The 20035-nt window shown below is 42.8% G+C and overlaps 1 protein-coding gene across 1 annotated transcript; it reads left to right on the top strand.

The window, feature by feature from the left end:
• The first annotated feature begins 13400 nt into the window (after positions 1-13400).
• LOC137295254 (uncharacterized) lies at positions 13401-19766 on the top strand. The gene is made up of 2 exons (XM_067826572.1): positions 13401-13908; positions 19072-19766. The coding sequence occupies exons 1-2, from the start codon at positions 13401-13403 to the stop codon at positions 19764-19766; spliced, it is 1203 nt and encodes a 400-aa protein (XP_067682673.1).
• Positions 19767-20035: the final 269 nt, after the last annotated feature.

Genomic DNA, 20035 nt, shown 5'->3' with positions numbered 1-20035 from the left:
AAAGAATATTCTCCCTGAGGAGTTTTCAGATATCGCGCACTTGCCTAATCTGTTGAAATCTTTAAGTTAAGTGATTACGTGCTGTTACATGCTAAGTCATAATATATTTATGTTTTAAGACACATGTACGTGTCCAGCATGAGACTCGATGTACATTTGGTGATGAAAGAGGTTGAATGATCTGAATGTTTACCGCATCACCACCGTATGTATGCCCAGTCTGAGATTTTACGAACGTTGTCGGTGAACGATAACACGATGAAATGTTTAACATTGCCAGTATCTATGAGAAGATGTTTCAGTTACAATTATACCATTTCCTCACTTTATCAATGAGGGATAACAACTAACAGCTTGCCTTAACACATTACAAACTGAAATTCCTTGCACACAGTGATATTTTACTAGCGACTCAATGGTTTACCTTTGGGTGATTTCAATACATATAAATCGACACCTTTCGAACGACTGACTGACTGTTTTTTGTTTAACGTCGCACTCAGCAATATACGGCGGCTGTCGGTAAATAATCGAGTGATCAACAGCATGAGCATCGATCTGCACAACTGGGAACCCATGACATGTGTCAACCAAGTCAGGAAGCCTGACCACCCGATCCCGTTAGAGCCACGGGTCGGGTACATAGTAGCAACAAGCACGGTTGTTCGCCATATTATTGAGAAAATAGTCTGGGTTTCTTTTGATGATTTGTCCTTTAATGGGGTGGTAAGGTAGCCAGGTCGGGCATGCCGAAAACCCGGGATCGATTCTTCTCTTCGGAAAAACGTGTGAGGCCCATTTCCAAAAGGTGAGCGTTGAATCTCGGGGTGTGAGACCTAGGGGATCCACCCCTGGAGCAGATCTTGGTAGTAGCTGTAAATGCTCAGACGGTAACCTAGCTGTTAAAGCGGTCGCTCTACACGTTGAAAATCTGGGACCTATGACGATTATGAAGAACTAACAGTTGATGTCCTCAGTGTGTGCATGATAACCCATGCCGTTACAATCACTGTTTTCTGAACGACTACCATTCGTAAAACACTCCATTCACCAACACGATCAGGAGCGGTTGATGTCACTCTTTTGAACGTTATTGGTTTTACATGCTGGCCCGTGACAAACGTGTCTTCATATAGACTTTTATATACTGAACAGTAAAAGAAACGGAACGCTGGGTTTTTTTTTATTCATTTAAAAAAAGAAGACAAAACCATGAACACTTAGGTTTGTGAGATTTCATTTTGTCGAAGCTTTGTCGTCTCTTTTGCTGTCAGTATAGCGTGGGTGTGGAATCCGACATTTCTTTTCTAATTACCAACAACCTTTGCTACCCATCCCTCTACACGGAAATGATGACAGATTTTTCCTTGGCCATTTAACATTTACCTCAACCTGAAAGGTAACCTCTGAAGAGGCTTTGACAAACTGACCATTGCAGTGCCTGGTGAGTCAATACAGACTGAAATCAAAGGTATTCTCAGCCGGAAACAACATGGGCAGACCTAGGAATATTCACCTCAAGTTTGAGAAAGCTCACCCCACTGCTCAGGAAATTAACTCGGTCGGATACATTATCGGAATTACAATCCCACCAGTGCGCCTCTGCTTTCCACGTGGATTGTACTCGTCTATAAGCTACTGCCACTCTATAGGAACCCGAGAATTAACTCAGCATGATTGACTGCCAGCCCCCAGGTCGGAATTTCTGGCCGAAATATCCGGATAAGTGCCTGTCATGTGAACTGCTGGATCAAAACGAAACGAACAATATGACGTCTCCTGTCTTAGAATGTTCAACTATAATGAAGCCGGTGGAGGATTAATGGAGGCAGTTTAGTTGGGAAAGCGTTCGCGTGTTGATGGGTTTGATTACCTTCAAGGGTACAAAGTATGAAGTCAGTTTCTGGTGGCCCTCGCTCTGATATGGCTGAAAATTACTGAAAGCGGCCTAATAGTCCAGGAGGAGAATCTGAAAAGGGGCCTAGAAATAGGATTTCGTAGCTTCCCCAGTGCTGATTTGTTTGACACTATTTTCAGTTAGTGTGATGTCTTGGGCTCATGAAAAGGCCCGTAATACTCTCAGATTGTGGTATCATTTTTTTTTTACAGGACTTTTTTGTGGCGGGGTCTGTGAGCATGTTCATGACATTTGGTTTGCTGCCCGACAACATCTCAAAGCTAACCATGGATAGTTTTACTACTATCAATCTGATCACTTTCATTTTGACTTTTGTGTATTGCTAAAGGATGTAGAATTGTTTTGGACATATTTTTGCTTTTGAAAATAATCAAAATGACCGCCATTTTGGCCGCCATCTTCAATTGTCGTGTGTTGCCTTCTCGGCAGTTAAATTTACGTAAAAAATAACACCGAATGTGTACATTTACATCCAATGTTGATACTTTTGATGTTTTGTGGCACAAAGCAAGTTATTTTGTATGATCATGTCGTGGTAATATAATGTTTTACAGCTTATTCTTTGAGACATGGAATTTTAGCGATTCCCCGACTTTTCATGGACATGAATGGTGGTGATTTATTTATTGAAAGTTTACAAAATTCTTCTGACTAGAATCAGTTGTTTTTTGTTTCCTGTTTACATCTAGAGTGAGAGCATGTTACATGGAATTGTTTCATATTACGCAGAATTCGAAATGACTGCCAAGATGACCACCATTGTAGTTTTACTACAAAAAAATTCATTTGATGTCAAATATTTTAAGCAGTATCGACAAAGAACAAAATTTCAATGAAATGGTTTATGAAAGCGTCATTTGCCTAAAATAGTTGATGAAATAAAATCATCAGTGGTCTGTCAGATAACTTTTAATCACTTTTGATTCATTTCGAAGCTTACAATTAACTCTCATCTTCACTTTCTTTCATATCATATGTTACATCATGTCAGAATTGGAGTCATCTAGAAGCCAAAGTTGTTCGGGCAACAATCACCTGCCCCACAAGAAGACATATGTCTGTGCACAATAATTCAGAACATGTGCAGTGACATAGATCTCTCTGCTGGCATGCTGACCTTTCGAATTGACTCTATGTCAGTTCAACCACTCCATGTGGAGCAGGATCTCTCGACATTAGAAAAGCGATAAGCTGACCATCATAAATGCTCCAACCATGGCCAACTGATGAAGGAATCTTCATGTTTGGTTGTATCCACACATGCACATGGTATTTCACTCGCGCAGTAACACGTTTTAGATTGTTGGATGTTGGTGGGGGGTTTGTCAATACTTCATCTACAAGCATCACTAGATTATTTGGTACATACATAGCATTAGAAACCTGTCCACAAGATGTAAAGATGTTTCGTGAACATCAAAATTGTGATCCATTTGTTGTGTGGAGCTTCTCATCCCTGGACTTTACAGACCTTTTGGGAATCAATGTAGAAGAGGAGATTTTCAGTTTCAGGTTCACTCGATGTAAAGGTGACCAAAAGTTTGTCTTGGAAGAGTTCAGCTGACTACGTGTGATGTTAATCCTTTTGCTCTGTTCAACATGCAAGAAGCTGTGAATTATATCCTTTGGGACAACAACTCCACTTGCAATGTTGATAAGATGCAGACATGACACGTCATTAATTTGGAAGACTGAATGGATTTTCCATCAATCCTGATTAGCACATTGACATTTCTGGTGTTCCTTTTACAATGGCTCATTCAGATGGAACGTCAAGAAAAAACATCAAATACGGTTTGTGAGAGGAACTTTTGAACGGGAGCTTTTGGCCCTTCATTGCCTACTAGCAAAGGAGATATAGTTAATGGAATGGCAAAATTGCAAATGTGCAGAAAGGGAACTGCTTCAAAGTTTAGAGACTTGGCTGATATGCATTGAGATAATTTCAGAATGGAACTGACTGCATTAGAGTTGATGCTGTTTGGGACCGGTATGGCAGGCCCGAGGCACACCAAGGGACATTTGTAGTTCTTATGACGTCCTGACCTGTCTTAATATAAAAAGAGATTGAACGGGATAGAACGTGTAATGATTATGTAAATTACGATGCTCGTTTGATCATCAACAGTTGTCAGTATGTCTACCTCATCTGTGCCCAATCTCCAGACAGTTGGTATTACGTATCGACTGGGAAGAATGCGCCTTCACCCCATGTGAACAACATTTTCAAGCAGTTGAAACCCGTCTTTAGTCAGTTTTTATCCGTTCTGAATTAGACGTACCACGTTCTTAACATGCACTACCCAGCTCTAACTCTTTCTTAACTCAACTAGTTCGTATTCAGACACCTCTTCCCGTTCGCACTACATTCTCACTCTGATTCTAGAGTGCGCAGTGGTAATAGTAGATATGCCCTGGTTTATTTCTGTAAGTTCCCAGCCCATTCTTATTTCCGTCATCAGTTTCAAGATTTAAACATCGACATCACCATGCCTCCACAGAAAAATGAGGGTCGACCAAGAAAGACATCATATTTAATGAAGGGGTGATGCATTCAAGAATTTCATCAAACAATCTGTGGGGTGATTCTCAAAACATTGTAGGACTCATGAACATCAAAGCGGAAATCCTGTGTCAGTTGATGAAATGTTCCACAGCAGTTGACCTCTCTAGTTAAAGCCAGTTTCTCACACAAGTTCTTATTCGTTTCATCCTTTCTTGTTCTACCAACCCATTATACTCTTGTTCTGCTACCGTGTCATATCGTAATGCACACAGTGTTGACATTAGTAAGACCTGTGTTAGACCTACATAAACGCGGAATGAGTAGAACTTGATGAGAATCCATTGTGCTCTTTCAGAACCAAGTGGAAAATGTACCACAAACTTCTTAAGAACAATTCATTTGGTTTTGAGAATATTTGCACGGAATACCAAAGTAACTAAGAACATAATGCGGTCGAGGTTCTTCTTTCTGTGAACGGAGTAGACTTGGAGGAAACTGCGTACAAACGTATTGCAACTGATGTCCAACTATATCATGTCTGCACACATTCCCATTAAGTTTGAAGTACGGCGATTCTGTTCGTCATATGGCAATCTTGTTTAAGGTGTGTTATCACCCCGTCCCATTTTAGAACAAGCAGAACATTGGACAATGGGAATTGTCTTACTGAAGTCATCTGAAACTCACCAACTACATTCACGCAATTAGCTAGGTGACAATCAGGATTTGGTCGGTCATTATATCTTGTGGACAGTTTGAATATAAAACCGTCCCAAATCAGACCTTCATTACACCTGACAGCGTCTTATTAACACACTTTGGACATAAGTCAAAACACTTCAGTGTAATATCAGAGAATGTCAAATAATGTTCTAGACTGTATAAGCATACAACGCGGCCATCAAATCCCAACGTCCAGAATAGCTGAGTGAGTGAATTGTTTTGACAATTAGTGTAGATTCGATCCCCAAAATGTTAGTTTTAAAGCCATTCTTAAGGATTCTCACGTTTAGTGAAGTCCTATATTATTATGTCCTCATTTTGTGCAGTTGATCCAGTCTACCGAATATACCCTACCCTCAAAGAAGACACATGAAAGGTAAGTAAAATATCGGACTTGTACAAAAATATCTTTAAATTTTCTAGGAATAAATCGGAATTTGATACAATTATATAAAACATGTATTAATTTATATGTTCTATTGTCTGCAACGAGATCTTAATTCACGCATTGGCAATGTACGATTATTCAAAACAAAATTTAATCTATAAATGTACAATCTACGATCATTTAGATGCAAATCTGAATAAACCGATGTACAATCTACGATTATGTAAAACCAGATCTAAATCCACAAATGTTTAACCTACAATGTACGATGGCTGGAAGATACATTCACACCATGACTTGTATCTACGTGACAGCTGATTCAGCAAAAGTACATGTAGCTGAAAATGTAGCCTAGAGGTATTCTAAACACTGACTTGTAAAATAACATCTTATCATTTGTAAAAAATAGCTGACTAGGAGCAAGAATAAACTCTGAAACGTCGTATGAAAAATAAAAAGGAACTACTGTTATCAATAAAACGTGTCATGTGTTTAAAGATATATTGTTGCTTTTTTAGAATATCGCAAAACTGAGGGTGTTGCATCCCATGTTGTGTCGGTGGCTGTGGTGTTTATATGTAGTGATGCATGTGGTGGTGGTGCCCTATGCATTGCTGGATGTTTGGTGTCCCATGTAATGCCGGTGGTGGTGCGCCATGTATTGGGGAATGTGATGTTGGTGTCTCATGTACATGTATGGTGGTGTCCGATGTTGAGATGATTTCTCACTTTAAACAAAAAGTAAACCAGACAGTGAAATCAATATTTCGAATACGCGTAATTTTATCTTGCCAATTGAAAATTCAAGACTTAGAATTTTATTCAACTTAGGATAAAAGTTGTTTAACAAACGATCATAGATTCAAATCGTAATTACTGGTTTGTATTGCAAGGGGGTAAGCGCAGCAGTTAGATCAGTGAAACCAGAGCACGTGCGGTACGTGATGGTCGTTAACTTAGACCAATTAAACTTCTTCTCGGCGTTTTATTTAATGTGCATATATCCTTGTAATACAAACCAAAACATTCTGAGAATTAAATGCTCAATTGGTAAGGTAAAATTATGAGAATTTGCAATCTTAATTTCACTTTATTCAATGTACTTTTTTGTATAAAAAGACATTCATCGGTATGTTTCCACGGCAAACAGACTGTACAGACTGTAATCGCGGAAAGACATGAGTGAGTCACGAAGGCGTTGAGCAGTGATAAGCACATCACAATTTACAACATTCCCACCCACGGACGACTGTTTGTTTTAATCCATTTGCATTCAATGATCCATACACCTATGTCACATTGGGTTTAACTTGTAATTTTAAATTTACAATGCGTCATACCTGTATTGTATTGGCCGTTGATTGTGTTTTGATTATATTGTCTTACATAAATAAATCTGTAATTAATGAAAGAAATTTTTGTTTCGTTTTGTTTCAATAAAGAATAGTTCCAGGTCTTGCTAGGCTCACGCTAAATCAGAAAACATGTCTCTGTGCAAACACTTGTGAATGAGGTGTTTTCAATACCTTTAATCCTTTGTTTCGGGTTCGGCGACTGGGATTGGGTTGCGTAAGGTGGCTTGTTTGCCCTTTTGTCGTTTCCAGCTGCACACTATAAGCGAGAGACCGAAGCGAGCGACTGACGCCCGATTGGGGTCTATGCACCGACTCACAATGATGTGAAATCTTCGTTGTGGGACTGAAAGTCTTGAAATCCTGTAGATTTAGGACGACTTCAAGGATTCTTCGGAAGGACGACAGAGGACCAGACAGGCAGGAGTTTCCAAATCTACTTGGACGAAAATATGCGTCTTCGTGAATACTTGTTTAATATGCAATGGACACTCATTCTCTCATTGTATAGAGCCATTTAGATATAGATGGGAAAGGTTGATACAGGTTTCTGCATGTAAACGGAGTGGTAGCGTAGCCTAGTTCTTCAAGTGTTGGCACGCCATGTTCTGTGCTAGTCCCCACTTAAATACTATGCCTCACGTTCACTTCTGAGACCCGTCGTTGGAATAATGCCAAAGTGGAGTAGGTTCGGTGCTAGGGCCTGACTGTACAGTCAGAATGGTTGTTACAGCAATCCAGCTAGTTTAGGGTTGGCACACTCCGTGGCCCCAGTCTTTCCAGCATCCCCAGTAGACCCAATGCTGACTGCACATGACTGGTAGATTTAGGTGGTAGTGTAGATAGGGCTCCCTTCGTGCATGCCCTGTACGATGCTATCTATAGATGGCATAACTTAGCGTTACCCCACCATTCCGTCCTTCAGTAGGTAGTTCGAGACAAAGCAAGTCCCGGATGGTCTCTTTGAGAGTCAGTGTACTGGTCGACTGCGCGGCCACCTACTGGTAAAGTATTTCAATATTTCAGTTTAATATTTACATTAAAGTTTGTTTTTCACGTCCCGACATATTTGTTTTGCATTTAAATCTATGGGGATCGTCGAATAACCGAATGGTTGAAGTGTTCTCTCATGACGCTCCAAACAACCCTAATTCGATTTCCCATATGGGAATGACGTGTGAAGCATATATTTGTTGTTTCTAATTGTGATATAGCTGGAATATTGCCAAAAGCAGTGTAGAAACAACACTCATAATCTGTGTTGGAAGTATAAATGATGTAGAATACTATTTACCTTTATTAGTAGAACCGTCGCACACGGAAGCAACTGTTTTTTTCAAACGATCTTTTGAAGAAAACATAAAATGCCTCCTTGTTTATCATGACGTCTACTGCCAAGTCACAACTTGAGTTTCATGTTTGAACTTTGTCTTCGTGGAGTCATCTATTTTGCATTAATATATACAGTACCCGTGATGTAAAATATGTTTACCTTTATGATCAGGAGCGTGGTTGCCATCGTCCTGGGGGTGGAAATGGACCCTGAAGTCCCCCAGAGGCAGGACGACTGCCAAGAAAATACTCCATGGACAGAAGTGGATCAAGGACTCTTCCGGAGCAGGATGTGGATATTTTACTGTTCGTCCATTTTGTGACAATGTACTATGCGTGTCTACTACTGTAAATCCTCCAGTAGAATGGGTAGCGTTGCATACGTTGAGGGAACACGGTTCTAGAGTTTTTTTCTCAGAAATGTGTTTTGTTCTGGTTTTACGTGTCGGGTTTCAGTTACATTTGACCTTGTTCAAATCTCAAATTTTAACAAGGTCAGTTTAGACACACATTCTGCGGCAACAATACAGGTGTTTATGTTCGAGGATATGGTACTGTTCCATTTTGTAAATGATGACATTGAAAAACGTAAACCGCACAGCTGGTTCAAGTGAATTTGTTTGTGTTGTTGTTTTGTTTTTGAAAGTTGTGAACTCGAGAAGAACCGCTTTTGTCCATGGAAATCGGATGTGCCCGACTTTATCGCCTTGTAGGAGTGCTTGCCATACACTGCTAAACACTGCCAACACAGAAACACGTCACGAAACAAGACCAACATTAAAACAAAAAATACATCAGTGCACGGGCGTATTATAATATCTACAAACCAGAACTTACAATACAAAAGCCTATCAACATTACCAGATCGCACAGACTTTCAGTTCAATGTATGTACCAAACAATCCAGTGGTGTTCGTAGATGAGACAAGACATTAAATGAAAAGCTCCCAGCGACATCCAACAGTCTAGAATATCACATTGAGCAAGTAAACTACCAAGTGCATGTTTAAAAACAGTACTAGTATCTACAGCCAATCATATTACTTTACCAGTTGACCATGGTTGGAGCATTTGTGATGGTCAGCATATCCCTTTTCTGGTGTTCTGATGTCGAGAGTTTCTGCTCCCCGTGGATTGGTTGAACTGACATAGAGTAACTGACATAGAGTAAATGCAATAAAGTCAGCATGCCAGCAGAGAGATCTATGTCAATGCAGATGAACTGAGTTATTGTGCACAGAGACATGTCTTTTTGTATGGCAGGTGATTGTTGCCCGAACAGCATTGGTTTCTAGATGGCTCCAATCCTGACATGGTTTAACATATGATATGAAAGAAAGTGAAGAGGAGCGTTAATTGTAAGCTTCTCAATGTATCAAAAGTGATTAAGAGTTGTCTGACAGACCATTTGAATAACTACAACAAGAGCTTAGAGGCAGTTATCGATCGTGAAGCATCGTTTTCTAATACTTTGGATAATGCTATTTCATCAAATATTTTACTAATGTGAAGCTTTTATCAACCATAACATTGAAAATTAGTTTTTTTCTATACTGTGTTAAACATGTGACACCAAATGAATTGTTTGTTTTATATATCAGTAGAAATTTAGTTCTCTGCTATGTACAAGTAGTAAAGCTACAATTGCGGTCATCTTGGCAGCCATTTTGAATTCTGGATAATATGAAATAATTCCATGTAACATGCTGTCACTCAAGAAGTAAACAGGAAACAAAAACAGCGGGTTCTAGTTACAAGAATAATGCAAACTTTCAATAAATAAATCGCCACCACTCATGTCCATGAAAAGTCGGAGAATCGCTAAAATTCCATGTCTCAAAGAATAAGCTGTAAAACATTATATTGCCACGACATGACTTTACAAAATAACTTGCTTTGTACCCAAGTCACCACTTTAGAAGATACAAGTGTCAAAAACCTTCAAACGTATAAACATTAGATCTAAATGGACACATTCGGTGCTAATTTTTTACTTAAATTTAACTGGCGAGAAGGCAACACACGGGGGTCATTGATTTTGTACATGACAAGCAGGCGCGGGGGGTTGTCGCTTATTTATTACATTAAGCTTAAGGGGGTCATTCACATTGTAAATGCAACTCCATCAAAATCATTATCACCCCCACCCAACTATAAATTATGAACGGTCTTAAGATTAGAATTAAGGTTACCTCGACAGAACTGTGTGATCTCGACTTGCAATCAGTGCTCCAAAATTTGGTTTGTTGAACAGCGCCAAGAACAAAATTGCTTTGATTCTTCGGGTACTTGTGACAGTAGGGATAAGCATTGTTGTAGCTGAATGTGTCATTTTATCTCTACATGTTCAAATAATCAAAGAGAAGACATCGCCATTTGGAGCAATGTCGCACTAATTGCAGTGAAGAAATTGATCATCTATCAAACTTGGTTTTTCTTCGTCCTTACAACTTCTCTCAAGGAAAGCAAATCTTGAAGACATTTTCCACATACAGCTGCTCAAACGTGTACGAGTACGGGTGGAGAGCCTAGTGTTTGTTCGTCACGCCGCAGACCCGGGTTCGATTCCATACATGAGTACAATGTGTACAGCTCATTTCTGGGGTTCCCCGCCGCGATACTTCTGTGTCCAATGTTTCTTAATGTGGAGCAAGTACATACTCGCTTACTCACTCGAACGTGCACAAATGTTTACCATGCCATAGCCACGTGAAGGCGTGGATGTACACACACACTTTGCAAAGTACCAGTACATAAACTGACTGGCGAAATTCCATTGATTTCTCCTCATGGGCATGCAACATGCAAGGAGGATTAACCCATATAGAGAGCGGCTATAGCTGTTCATCCTCGCCTGCAGTCCAGCACAATCAGCTTTAATGTCACCATAATTACGGATTTTGGAGAGGATGTTTTGTGGAGGGACCTTCGCCAATAACATCATAGTACCATGCAACGTAAAGTGAGCAAGAGTGAGATGGGTTTTAGGTCGCTTTTGGCATTATTCCAGCAATAACACGGCTGGGGACATAGGAAATTGGCTTCACACATTGAACCCATGTGGGGAATCGAACCTGGTTCTTCGACGTGACAAGAGACCGCTTTAAACACAGGGGCACGGTGGGTGAGCAGGCTAAGGCGCCAGGCTAGTGATCCAGCAAAGCTGAGGTGTCGGGATGCTGCCCACCTGTGACTGGGTGTAAAAACCTTGGAGTCAACTTTCGGTGCAGACTCTTTCAGTGTTGTCACAACCCCTTGTGTACAGTACACAACCCTGTGCACTTAAAAGAATCCATGAATCCGTTGGTATATGACCAGATGGGGGCCACATGAATACGTGCAAACACCTAGTTGCGGGTAACAGCAACGTGAAATTGGACAAAGCACTGTGACTATGTGTCCCAGTCCAACCTCCCAGCTGTGAGTGGGTACCTCGTTAGAATGAGAGAGCCTCAATAAACTCTGTGCGCCAAGTGGCAGCAAGAGTTGTATACTTCAAAGGGAGTTGAGATTGAAATACGATGTGCTGTTGAGATCGAGGGAAAAATACCAGCGCATTGAACATGCATTAGTGCGTGGATATATGGGCTATATAAATATCCTATATCTATCTATCTATAAACACTGGGCTAACCTACAGCCCTGCAGACCTGAGATTGCCTTTGTCTGTTAATTTATGGTTAGTCTGTTGATTAACTCCGCATTCAGCATTACTCCAATTGTATGGCGGCGGTCCGAAAATGATCGACCCTTGACCAGACAATCTACGTAATCATCGATCTACGTAATTGGCAAGTGTCATGTGTCAACTAAGTCAGCGAGCCTGACCATCCAATCTCGTCAGTCGCCTCTTACGACAAGCACTGGTCTCCTATGGCCAATTCCAACTGGGATCTTCATGGGTAAAAATGAAGCACAAATTTAATGTAAACGTCAACGGTGTACATAACAAGTGTCTCCTCCTTCTACAGCGTGGGTGTGCATTTTGTTTTTTGTTATTTGCTTCTGGTTTGTTTGCGATGGGTTTGTTTTACGCGTCGATGCTGTTCTGTTCGACGTATTATACATGCCATTATACAGTAATCAACACCATGCAAGTGCAGTCATAAGCCAAATTTGACATTCGAATTGCCTTTCTAAACAGGTCAATGGACTCCAAATGTAGCTCTTTTTAGAACATTCCTTTGAGATTTAATGAGTGTCTACTCGTTGTGATGGATGAATCATATTTCGTTTCTGTTGAATGTAATGTAAACTTTATATGTTACCCTAACTGCCACTTCCGGACTAGCTCCACATGCCATCTTTTAGTAAGAACGGAAAGCCTAGAAGTGCACTTGACATAAGCACTAAAATCTGGTTTCGATGACACATGCCTGAAAAGTTGGAATACACATGCCATGTGTTTGAGCCATGTGTTCGCATTTAATTATCTGGCTGAAAATCCTGGTTAGAGTTGGACATCAGTAATCCGTGCCTGTCGTAAGAGGGGACGACGAACGGAATCTTATGTCAGTGACTCTGGTTATGCATGTATCGTATCCCAACCGCGTAGATCAGTGCTCATAATATCGATCACTGGATCGTTTGTCATATCAGTTTCTTTCTGGCTAGAGTATATGATCCATTATCCACATCACGTGGTATGATTTATGTGTATGTATGTATGTACGTACGTACGTACGTACGCACGCACGCACGCACGCACGCACGCACGTATGTATAAATTTATAACAGAGTTACGCATATTGTATTCCAGTAACCTTTTATTACATCATATTTTCATTATCAGATGAAATGTTGCTGACAGCCTTATATTAATTAGATGGGCAAAACATCATAATTCTTTTGTAAAAAAGGAAATGTTAACAGTGCTTTTCACTTTAACATTGACCAGCCTACGCTCACGTGAAACAACAGTGCGCCAACTCCACACATTTAGTGAGTTCACTTTGTGGCACTATACAGCTGTTTTTCAGGAAAAATAAGTGATTGGAGTTCCGAAGTAATCTCCACCGGTGAACAGCCTATATTGACGTGTGCGCTTTAACGACTGGTGAAAGACTTCGTATTACTGGGTAACAGATATTTTAATATTAAGTAATTTGATAGCACGGCTCTCACTGGTCACCAGTCTCGTTGTCGTAGGGAAGGGAGAGGGGACGGGATGGCGGGGGTGGGATGGCGGAGGTGGGGTGGGGGGTGAGGGGATGGGAAGAGGGAGGTGGGAAGGGGACGGGAGAGGGAGGGGATATGGGGAAGGAAGGGGTGGGGAAGGGAGGGGTGGGAGGGGAAGGGGATGGGGAAAGGAGGGAGGGGATGGGGAAGGGAGGGGTGGGAGAGGAAGGGGTGGGAGAGGAAGGGGTGGAGGGGAGGGGAAGGGAGGGGTTGGAGAGGAGGGGTGGGAGAGGGAGGGGTGGGGAAGGGAGGGAGGGGGATGGGAAGGGAGAGGTGGGAGAGGAAGGGGTGGGGAAAGGAGGGGTGGGAGAGAAAGGGGTGGAGAAGGGAGGGATGGAGGGGAGAGGGAAGGGATGGGGAAGGGAGGGGTGGGAGAGGAAGGGGTGGGGAAGGGAGGGGTGGGAGAGGAAGGGGTGGAGAAGGGAGGGGTGGAGAAGGGAGGGATGGGAGGGGAGAGGGAAGGGGTGGGGAAGTGAGGGGTGGGAGAGGAAGGGGTGGGAAAGGGAGGGAGGTGAGAGGGAGGGGTGGGAGAGGAAGGGGTGGGAGAGGAAGGGGTGGAGGGGAGGGGAAGGGAGGGGTTGGAGAGGGAGGGGTGGGGAAGGGAGGGAGGGGGAGGGGGGAGGGAGAGGTGGGAGAGGAAGGGGTGGGGAAGGGAGGGGTGGGGAAGGGAGGGATGGGAGGGGAGAGGGAAGGGATGGGGAAGGAAGGGGTGGGGAAGGGAGGGGTGGGAGAGGAAGGGGTGGGGAAGGGAGGGAGGTGAGAGGGAGGGATGGGGAAGGGAGGGGTGGGAGAGGAAGGGGTAGGGATGGGAGAGAAACTGATGGGAGGGGAGAGGGAGGGGTGGGAGAGGAAGGGGTGGGGAAGGGAGGGGTTGGAAAGGAAGGGGTGGGGAAGGGAGGGGTGGGAGAGGAAGGGGTGGGGACGGTAGGGATGGGAGAGGGACAAGATGGGGAAGGGAGGGGTGGGAGAGGAAAGGGGAGTGGGATGAAGAGGGAGGGGAAGGGGTATGTCTTTCTGTGTGTGAGTACAAATACAGTTCACAGTATCCAGATAACCAGCCACTACATTACGACAGTGCTTCATAATACGGAAGACAAGACAAAACATTTTCTCTAAGGTAGTTATCTGTTATACTGATGTCTTTCAAACTACAGTTTAATTATGGACGCTAATTCGATTCACCAATTAACATGACAGGAAAGCTAAGAACTTTATAAAGCTAAAGTTCTCTCAGGATTCCTGAATTTCTTTGGGATCACCAGCGAGCCTTGTGGTTCCTAAGAGGAACATCATAACCACTCATGATGTCTTGAATCGTCTAAGAACCAGACTTTTCTTAGCCGTGTGGTTTCTGAGAGAAAAAAATTCGTAAGGATGACACTTTTCTTCCCTAAACTTACATTGTGAATATACCTCGAAAAATATACCTCGGTTGACCTGTCCCCCTGTTACCCGAACGATAAGAATGTCGATGGCCGATTTATGGTAGGGAACTACGTAGAAAGAAGCAATTCTTTTTTTACACCAATTGTCTCGTCTTAACGTGGCCATGGTCCTCAGCATCGAAGGGAAACATTTTTATTTATTTATTTTTTCTCATTTTATTTTATATTTGTTTATTTATTTTATTTATTTTTTGTGAAGTATAATTGCATTGGAACAAATTTATGACACCGGTACAAATTCTTGAAACTGACAATTCCACATACCAAAATTAAGAGCGTCGGCAGTGCTGGTACTGCTGGCGGTTGTGCTCCCAAGAGTCTTCACGGAATATGAGGCCTTTCTTTGTTGGTTCAACCTGGAGCTGGTGCTGGTGGCAACTCTCCTTTGCCTGACTAGAACGCATAAGATGAGGTCGTAAGGGGACATTCTAGTCAACACCATCATCAGTGTCAGTCCTCTCATAAATCAGGTGTTCACTTGAGGCATCTCTGAGAAATCTAGCAGCTGCCTTGACTTTGAAAACCTTGACATGCACCAACTCTCCAAATGTCACCTGTTTCGCTTTCGAACATCCGGGAGGTTCAACATCCGCATCCAGGCGTTTGAGGATTGACTTTAGTGGTGTCTCATGCACTGTAAATTGGAAATACTGATGTTTTAGCTATTGGACGTATCTGCTTACTTTGCACGACCATATCGGTAAAATATGTGGACAAAAATGTCGTCTGTACTGCCATCTTTTGAATATTGAAGTGTGACCTGTGCGTTTTACGATATATAAATGTATATATATTGTTTTTCAAATGCTTGTAAACAATAACTAAATCAGAAATAATGCTCTGCAAATGCCAGCTTCCTTTGTGACGTGGGTTATGTGGTTTGAAATTCTCCGACAATTTACAGTATTACCCAAATTATGTAATGTTTGCACGAGCCAAAATAGAGTTCCTCGGAACACGGTGACTCTTGGTTCGATCCCCGATAGATATGCCCGCGTATTTGTGCGTGTGTGAGGGGGGGAGGAGGAGGGAGGACATGCCTGTGCTCGTAAGTTTTACGAAGGTTTTACATGTCTACGATATGCATTACTTACGATGTGCAAAACAATCTTACTCAGGTCTTTCCGTATTTCGGATCAAAATTCGTCCAGTCGCTGATTAATTGCAGATTAATCATATTGTTCATTCATTCTGAATTTTTCGGGTATTATTTGCATTTATTGAGGTCATTATCAACTGACCATCACACTCTGATTCTGTTGGTGCTGTTGGTGCTACTGTCGTTGCTGATGGGGAAGTAACAGTCTGTGAGCTGCTTCTGTCTTTCCTCTTAATTCTGAACACCCACAACCGATAACTTCTCTTGTTTTTCGTTGTCCTCTCTTTCTGGACATCAACGACAGCTGATCTTCGCCCGACACACGCCCTGAAAACCTGGCGTTGAAACAGACACCGTAGAAATGTGTGAGAATGTGTCTCAGACTAAATAATTTAATCCGCATATTTAAAAAAGCTACAGCCAAAGACGGTAGTGTCAAACCTCAAATTACTGGCGTAAATACTTCGAAGATCACCATAACGGCATGATGAAGAAACAAGAAAGATGATGAAGGGAAATAGGTGTGCAGGTATTTACGGGAAGTGAATTCTTGCGCATAAAAATTAACAATGGACGCAACGAAATTTATAAGAGCATCCGCAAATACTATTTGTAAAAAAAACCGGTCAAGTAACACAATGTTAGCACTAAGTCTGCGACTTGGTCCAGCTTGGTTATTCCCACTTGCAATTCAGTTACTGTAACAGTGTGATGAAATCATGATACACAGCGATGTAACTGAATTAAAACAATGTTACAATGATATTTAAGAGTGTGGGACCCCTATTTCGTAGTCCAGGACCCCTGAAAATTAGCAGTATCAGTCCCAGGGACCCTCAAATACTGGACTAAGGAAAATCCTTGGTGTCACACCACAACATTCAACTGCGCTGTGGATACTACACGTAAATTGCATAATACCTGTACGGCAGATTGAATCCATCTGGTCATTCGTCCCATGGTCAGTGTAGGCTACTGTGATTCTGAAATCTGAAAATGAACATGTTTCAGATAATAATAGACATCTAATTGACGGAATACACAAATATGTGTCTCTTTTGTATGTATGGTGTCATGGTGTGGTCGCTATTTCACAAATATCTAATTCACAAATAAGCCGACGTTATCCGACCTTAATCCACAAGACTCAACATAGATTTAAGGTAGCCTTAGTGCTAGGGTTGATTTGTACAACCGTACCCATATCTATAATCCCCCAAAAGAGTGATACAGCTACACCATGTCCCGCCCTGTGGTATCAGGGAACAAGTGAGATACAGTTGTACTATGTACCCTGCCCTGTGTTACCTGCAAACAATGTGAGGCGGTCTTCATGGCGGTCGTGTTATTCCTTACCTCACACCTCAGCTGAATGTGATCACTGTAAAAACACTTCCTACCCGTACTGATGTATGCACTGAAGTGAGCCCTTCGTGAACAGAAGAGTGACGTCATAGAAGAGACTGACGTCATATCCGTAACTCAGCTGTGCAGCCATACTCTGAAGCAGAGATGATTTGGCTGATCGCATAGAAATCTGGGCAGGAGAATTCAGTGGAAGATGATTGCCCAGTGGCATGTGTTTCGTTTATTTACTTAATGAAGATTCATTGTTTTGATGGAATGGTGGTCTACAAACCACGAACTTTGTGGGGTGGGGTGTACACCAGAGCTGGGGTTCGCACATTGTAACCATATGGGGATTTGAATCAGGGTCTTCGGTGTGACAAGCGAACGCTTTCTGCCTCACTGCCACTAGTTTGGCCAGAGAATGTGAGTGAGTGAGTGAGTGAGTTAAGTTTTACGCCGCTTTTAGCAATATTCCAGCAATATCATGGCGGGGGACACCAAAAAAAGGGCTTCTCACATTGTACCCAAGAGAATGTGAGAGAATGAGTCTAGGTTTACGTCGTTTTTAGTAATCTTCAATCATTATCTCTGCGGTGAAAACAAGAACAGCGCTTCACACAATGCACCCACGTGTGGAATCGAACCAGGTAGCGAGCGAAGGCTTTATCTACCGGGCTACGCCACCACCACTGTTAAGCCACAAGTGTACAAGAGAGTAACTGCAGTCATGACTGAAATTTAACATTCTAATTGCCTTTCTAAAAAGAAATGCAGGCATTCAAGAAATCAACGGATTCCAAATTAAACGATTTTTAAGAACATCTCTTTGAGATCAATCATTGTCTGCTCATGTAGGGAGATGCTTCGTATTTTGTTTCAGTTAAACTAATCTATAAGTGAAATGTTATTTTAAATCCTTTTTATCCAGATAATTCCACTCGATAACTTCTAGTAAGAACTGACAGCAAGTGCCATGAGCACTAGACTACATGTAGTTGAGCTGTGAACTGGCTTTCATTCTATGGCTGGCAGGTTGAAGAGAAATGGGTTTTGAATCGCGATCAATTCTTGAAATGTCAGATCTGTTTTCGATGAGACATTGTCTGAATGGTGATGTACACATGCTATGTTTTCAAGCGGTGTGTTTACAATTGATTGCCCGGCTGAAGGTCCGGGTTAGAATTGGCATTCAGTAAGCTATGTTCGCCGCTAGAGTCGACGACGAACGGAATCTGAGGTCATACATCTTGGGTCATACATGTCACCGTATCCCACTAGCGTAGATCGGTACTCATAACGTCGATCACTGGGTCGCCCTTCATATATTGTTGAATGCGACGCTTACAAACATAAATATAGCATGTGGTGTTTCTTTCTTGCAAGAGAATATACAAATCACATGGTATTCATTAAATACAGAAAAGAGATAGGCAAATTTACTTCAGTAACGTTTTATTATATCGAGTTCATTATGAAATGAAATGGTGCTCAAAGATGTGCATTGATTGGGTGGATGAAACAGCATAATTATAGTGAAAAGGGCAATGTTAAGAGTTCCAGGATTTTATTTTGACATCGTTCCTTCAGGTATGCTAAACACTTGTTCGAAACTCCACACAACAGGCCCGGTGACACTGAGTTTTAGGGGAACGATGGGGTGTTTGGAGTTCCGAAGTAATCTGGTTTAAGTCTAATCAAAGATGATTTGGTCTTAAGAAATATCCTAACATTAAGTGATTGGAAAGAATGGCTGTCATAAGGTCATAACTCTAGTCGTCAGAAGGGGAGGGAGGGGGAAGAGAAAAGAAAAGGTGTCGGAGGGGAGGGAGAGAGGAAGGAAGGGAGGAGAATGTGTGTGTGGGGCTGGGTGGGTGGGGAGAGGGGGAAGGTGAAGAGAAGGGAGGGGGCGGGAAGGGAAGGGAGAGGAGGGAAGACGGGAGAGAGAAGAGGAGGGAGAGGAGACGGGGAGATGGGAGAAGGAAGGGAGAGGGGAAGAGGAGGGAGAGGGAGGGAAGGGAAGGGACAGGAAGGGAGGGAAGACAGGTAGTGGAGGGAGAGGGAGGGAGGAGAGAAGGAAGGGAAGGGAGGGAAGAGAGGAGGGAGAGGAGAGGGGAAGAGATGAAGGCGGGAGAGGGAGAGGAGGGGAGGCAGAAGGTGAGGGAAAGGAGAGGAGAGGACGGGAAGGGAGATGGGATGGGAGGAGAGGGAGGGAAAGGAGAGGAGAGGACGGGAAGGGAGATGGGATGGGAGGAGAGGGAGGGAGGGGCGACGGGAGGGGGATGGAGAGGGAAGGGAGACAGGAAGGGGAGGGAGAGGGAGGCCAGACAGGAAAGGGGAGGAGAAAGGGGAGTAGAGACGGGAAGGGATGGAGAGGAGAAGGGGAGGGAGAGGGAAGGTAGAAGGGGAGGGAGGGGGAAGGGAGAAGGGAAGGGTAGGGCTGGGAGAGGAGGGAAGGGGGGTTTGTGTCTTAACTAAGTGATTTGAAAACATGGCTGTCACAAGGTCATCACTCTTAGTGTCCTCGGAAGGGGAGTGGGAGGGAGAAGGGAGGAGAGGGGGAGACGGGGGAGGGTGAAGGGAAAGAGAAGGGTGAAGGGAAGGGAGTTGGGTGGGAGAGGGGGAGGGGAGACGGGAAGGAGAGGGATAGGGATGGGGAAGGGAGATGGGAAGGAGGGGAGGGGAGGGATTTTGTGTCTTTGGGTGTTTGTTGAAAGACAGTACACAGTAACCAATTAGGAAAAGAC

This window comes from Haliotis asinina, chromosome 8, assembly GCF_037392515.1.
Source record: "Haliotis asinina isolate JCU_RB_2024 chromosome 8, JCU_Hal_asi_v2, whole genome shotgun sequence".
NCBI lineage: Eukaryota > Metazoa > Mollusca > Gastropoda > Lepetellida > Haliotidae > Haliotis > Haliotis asinina.
This window is presented reverse-complemented; position numbering and strand designations above follow the sequence as displayed.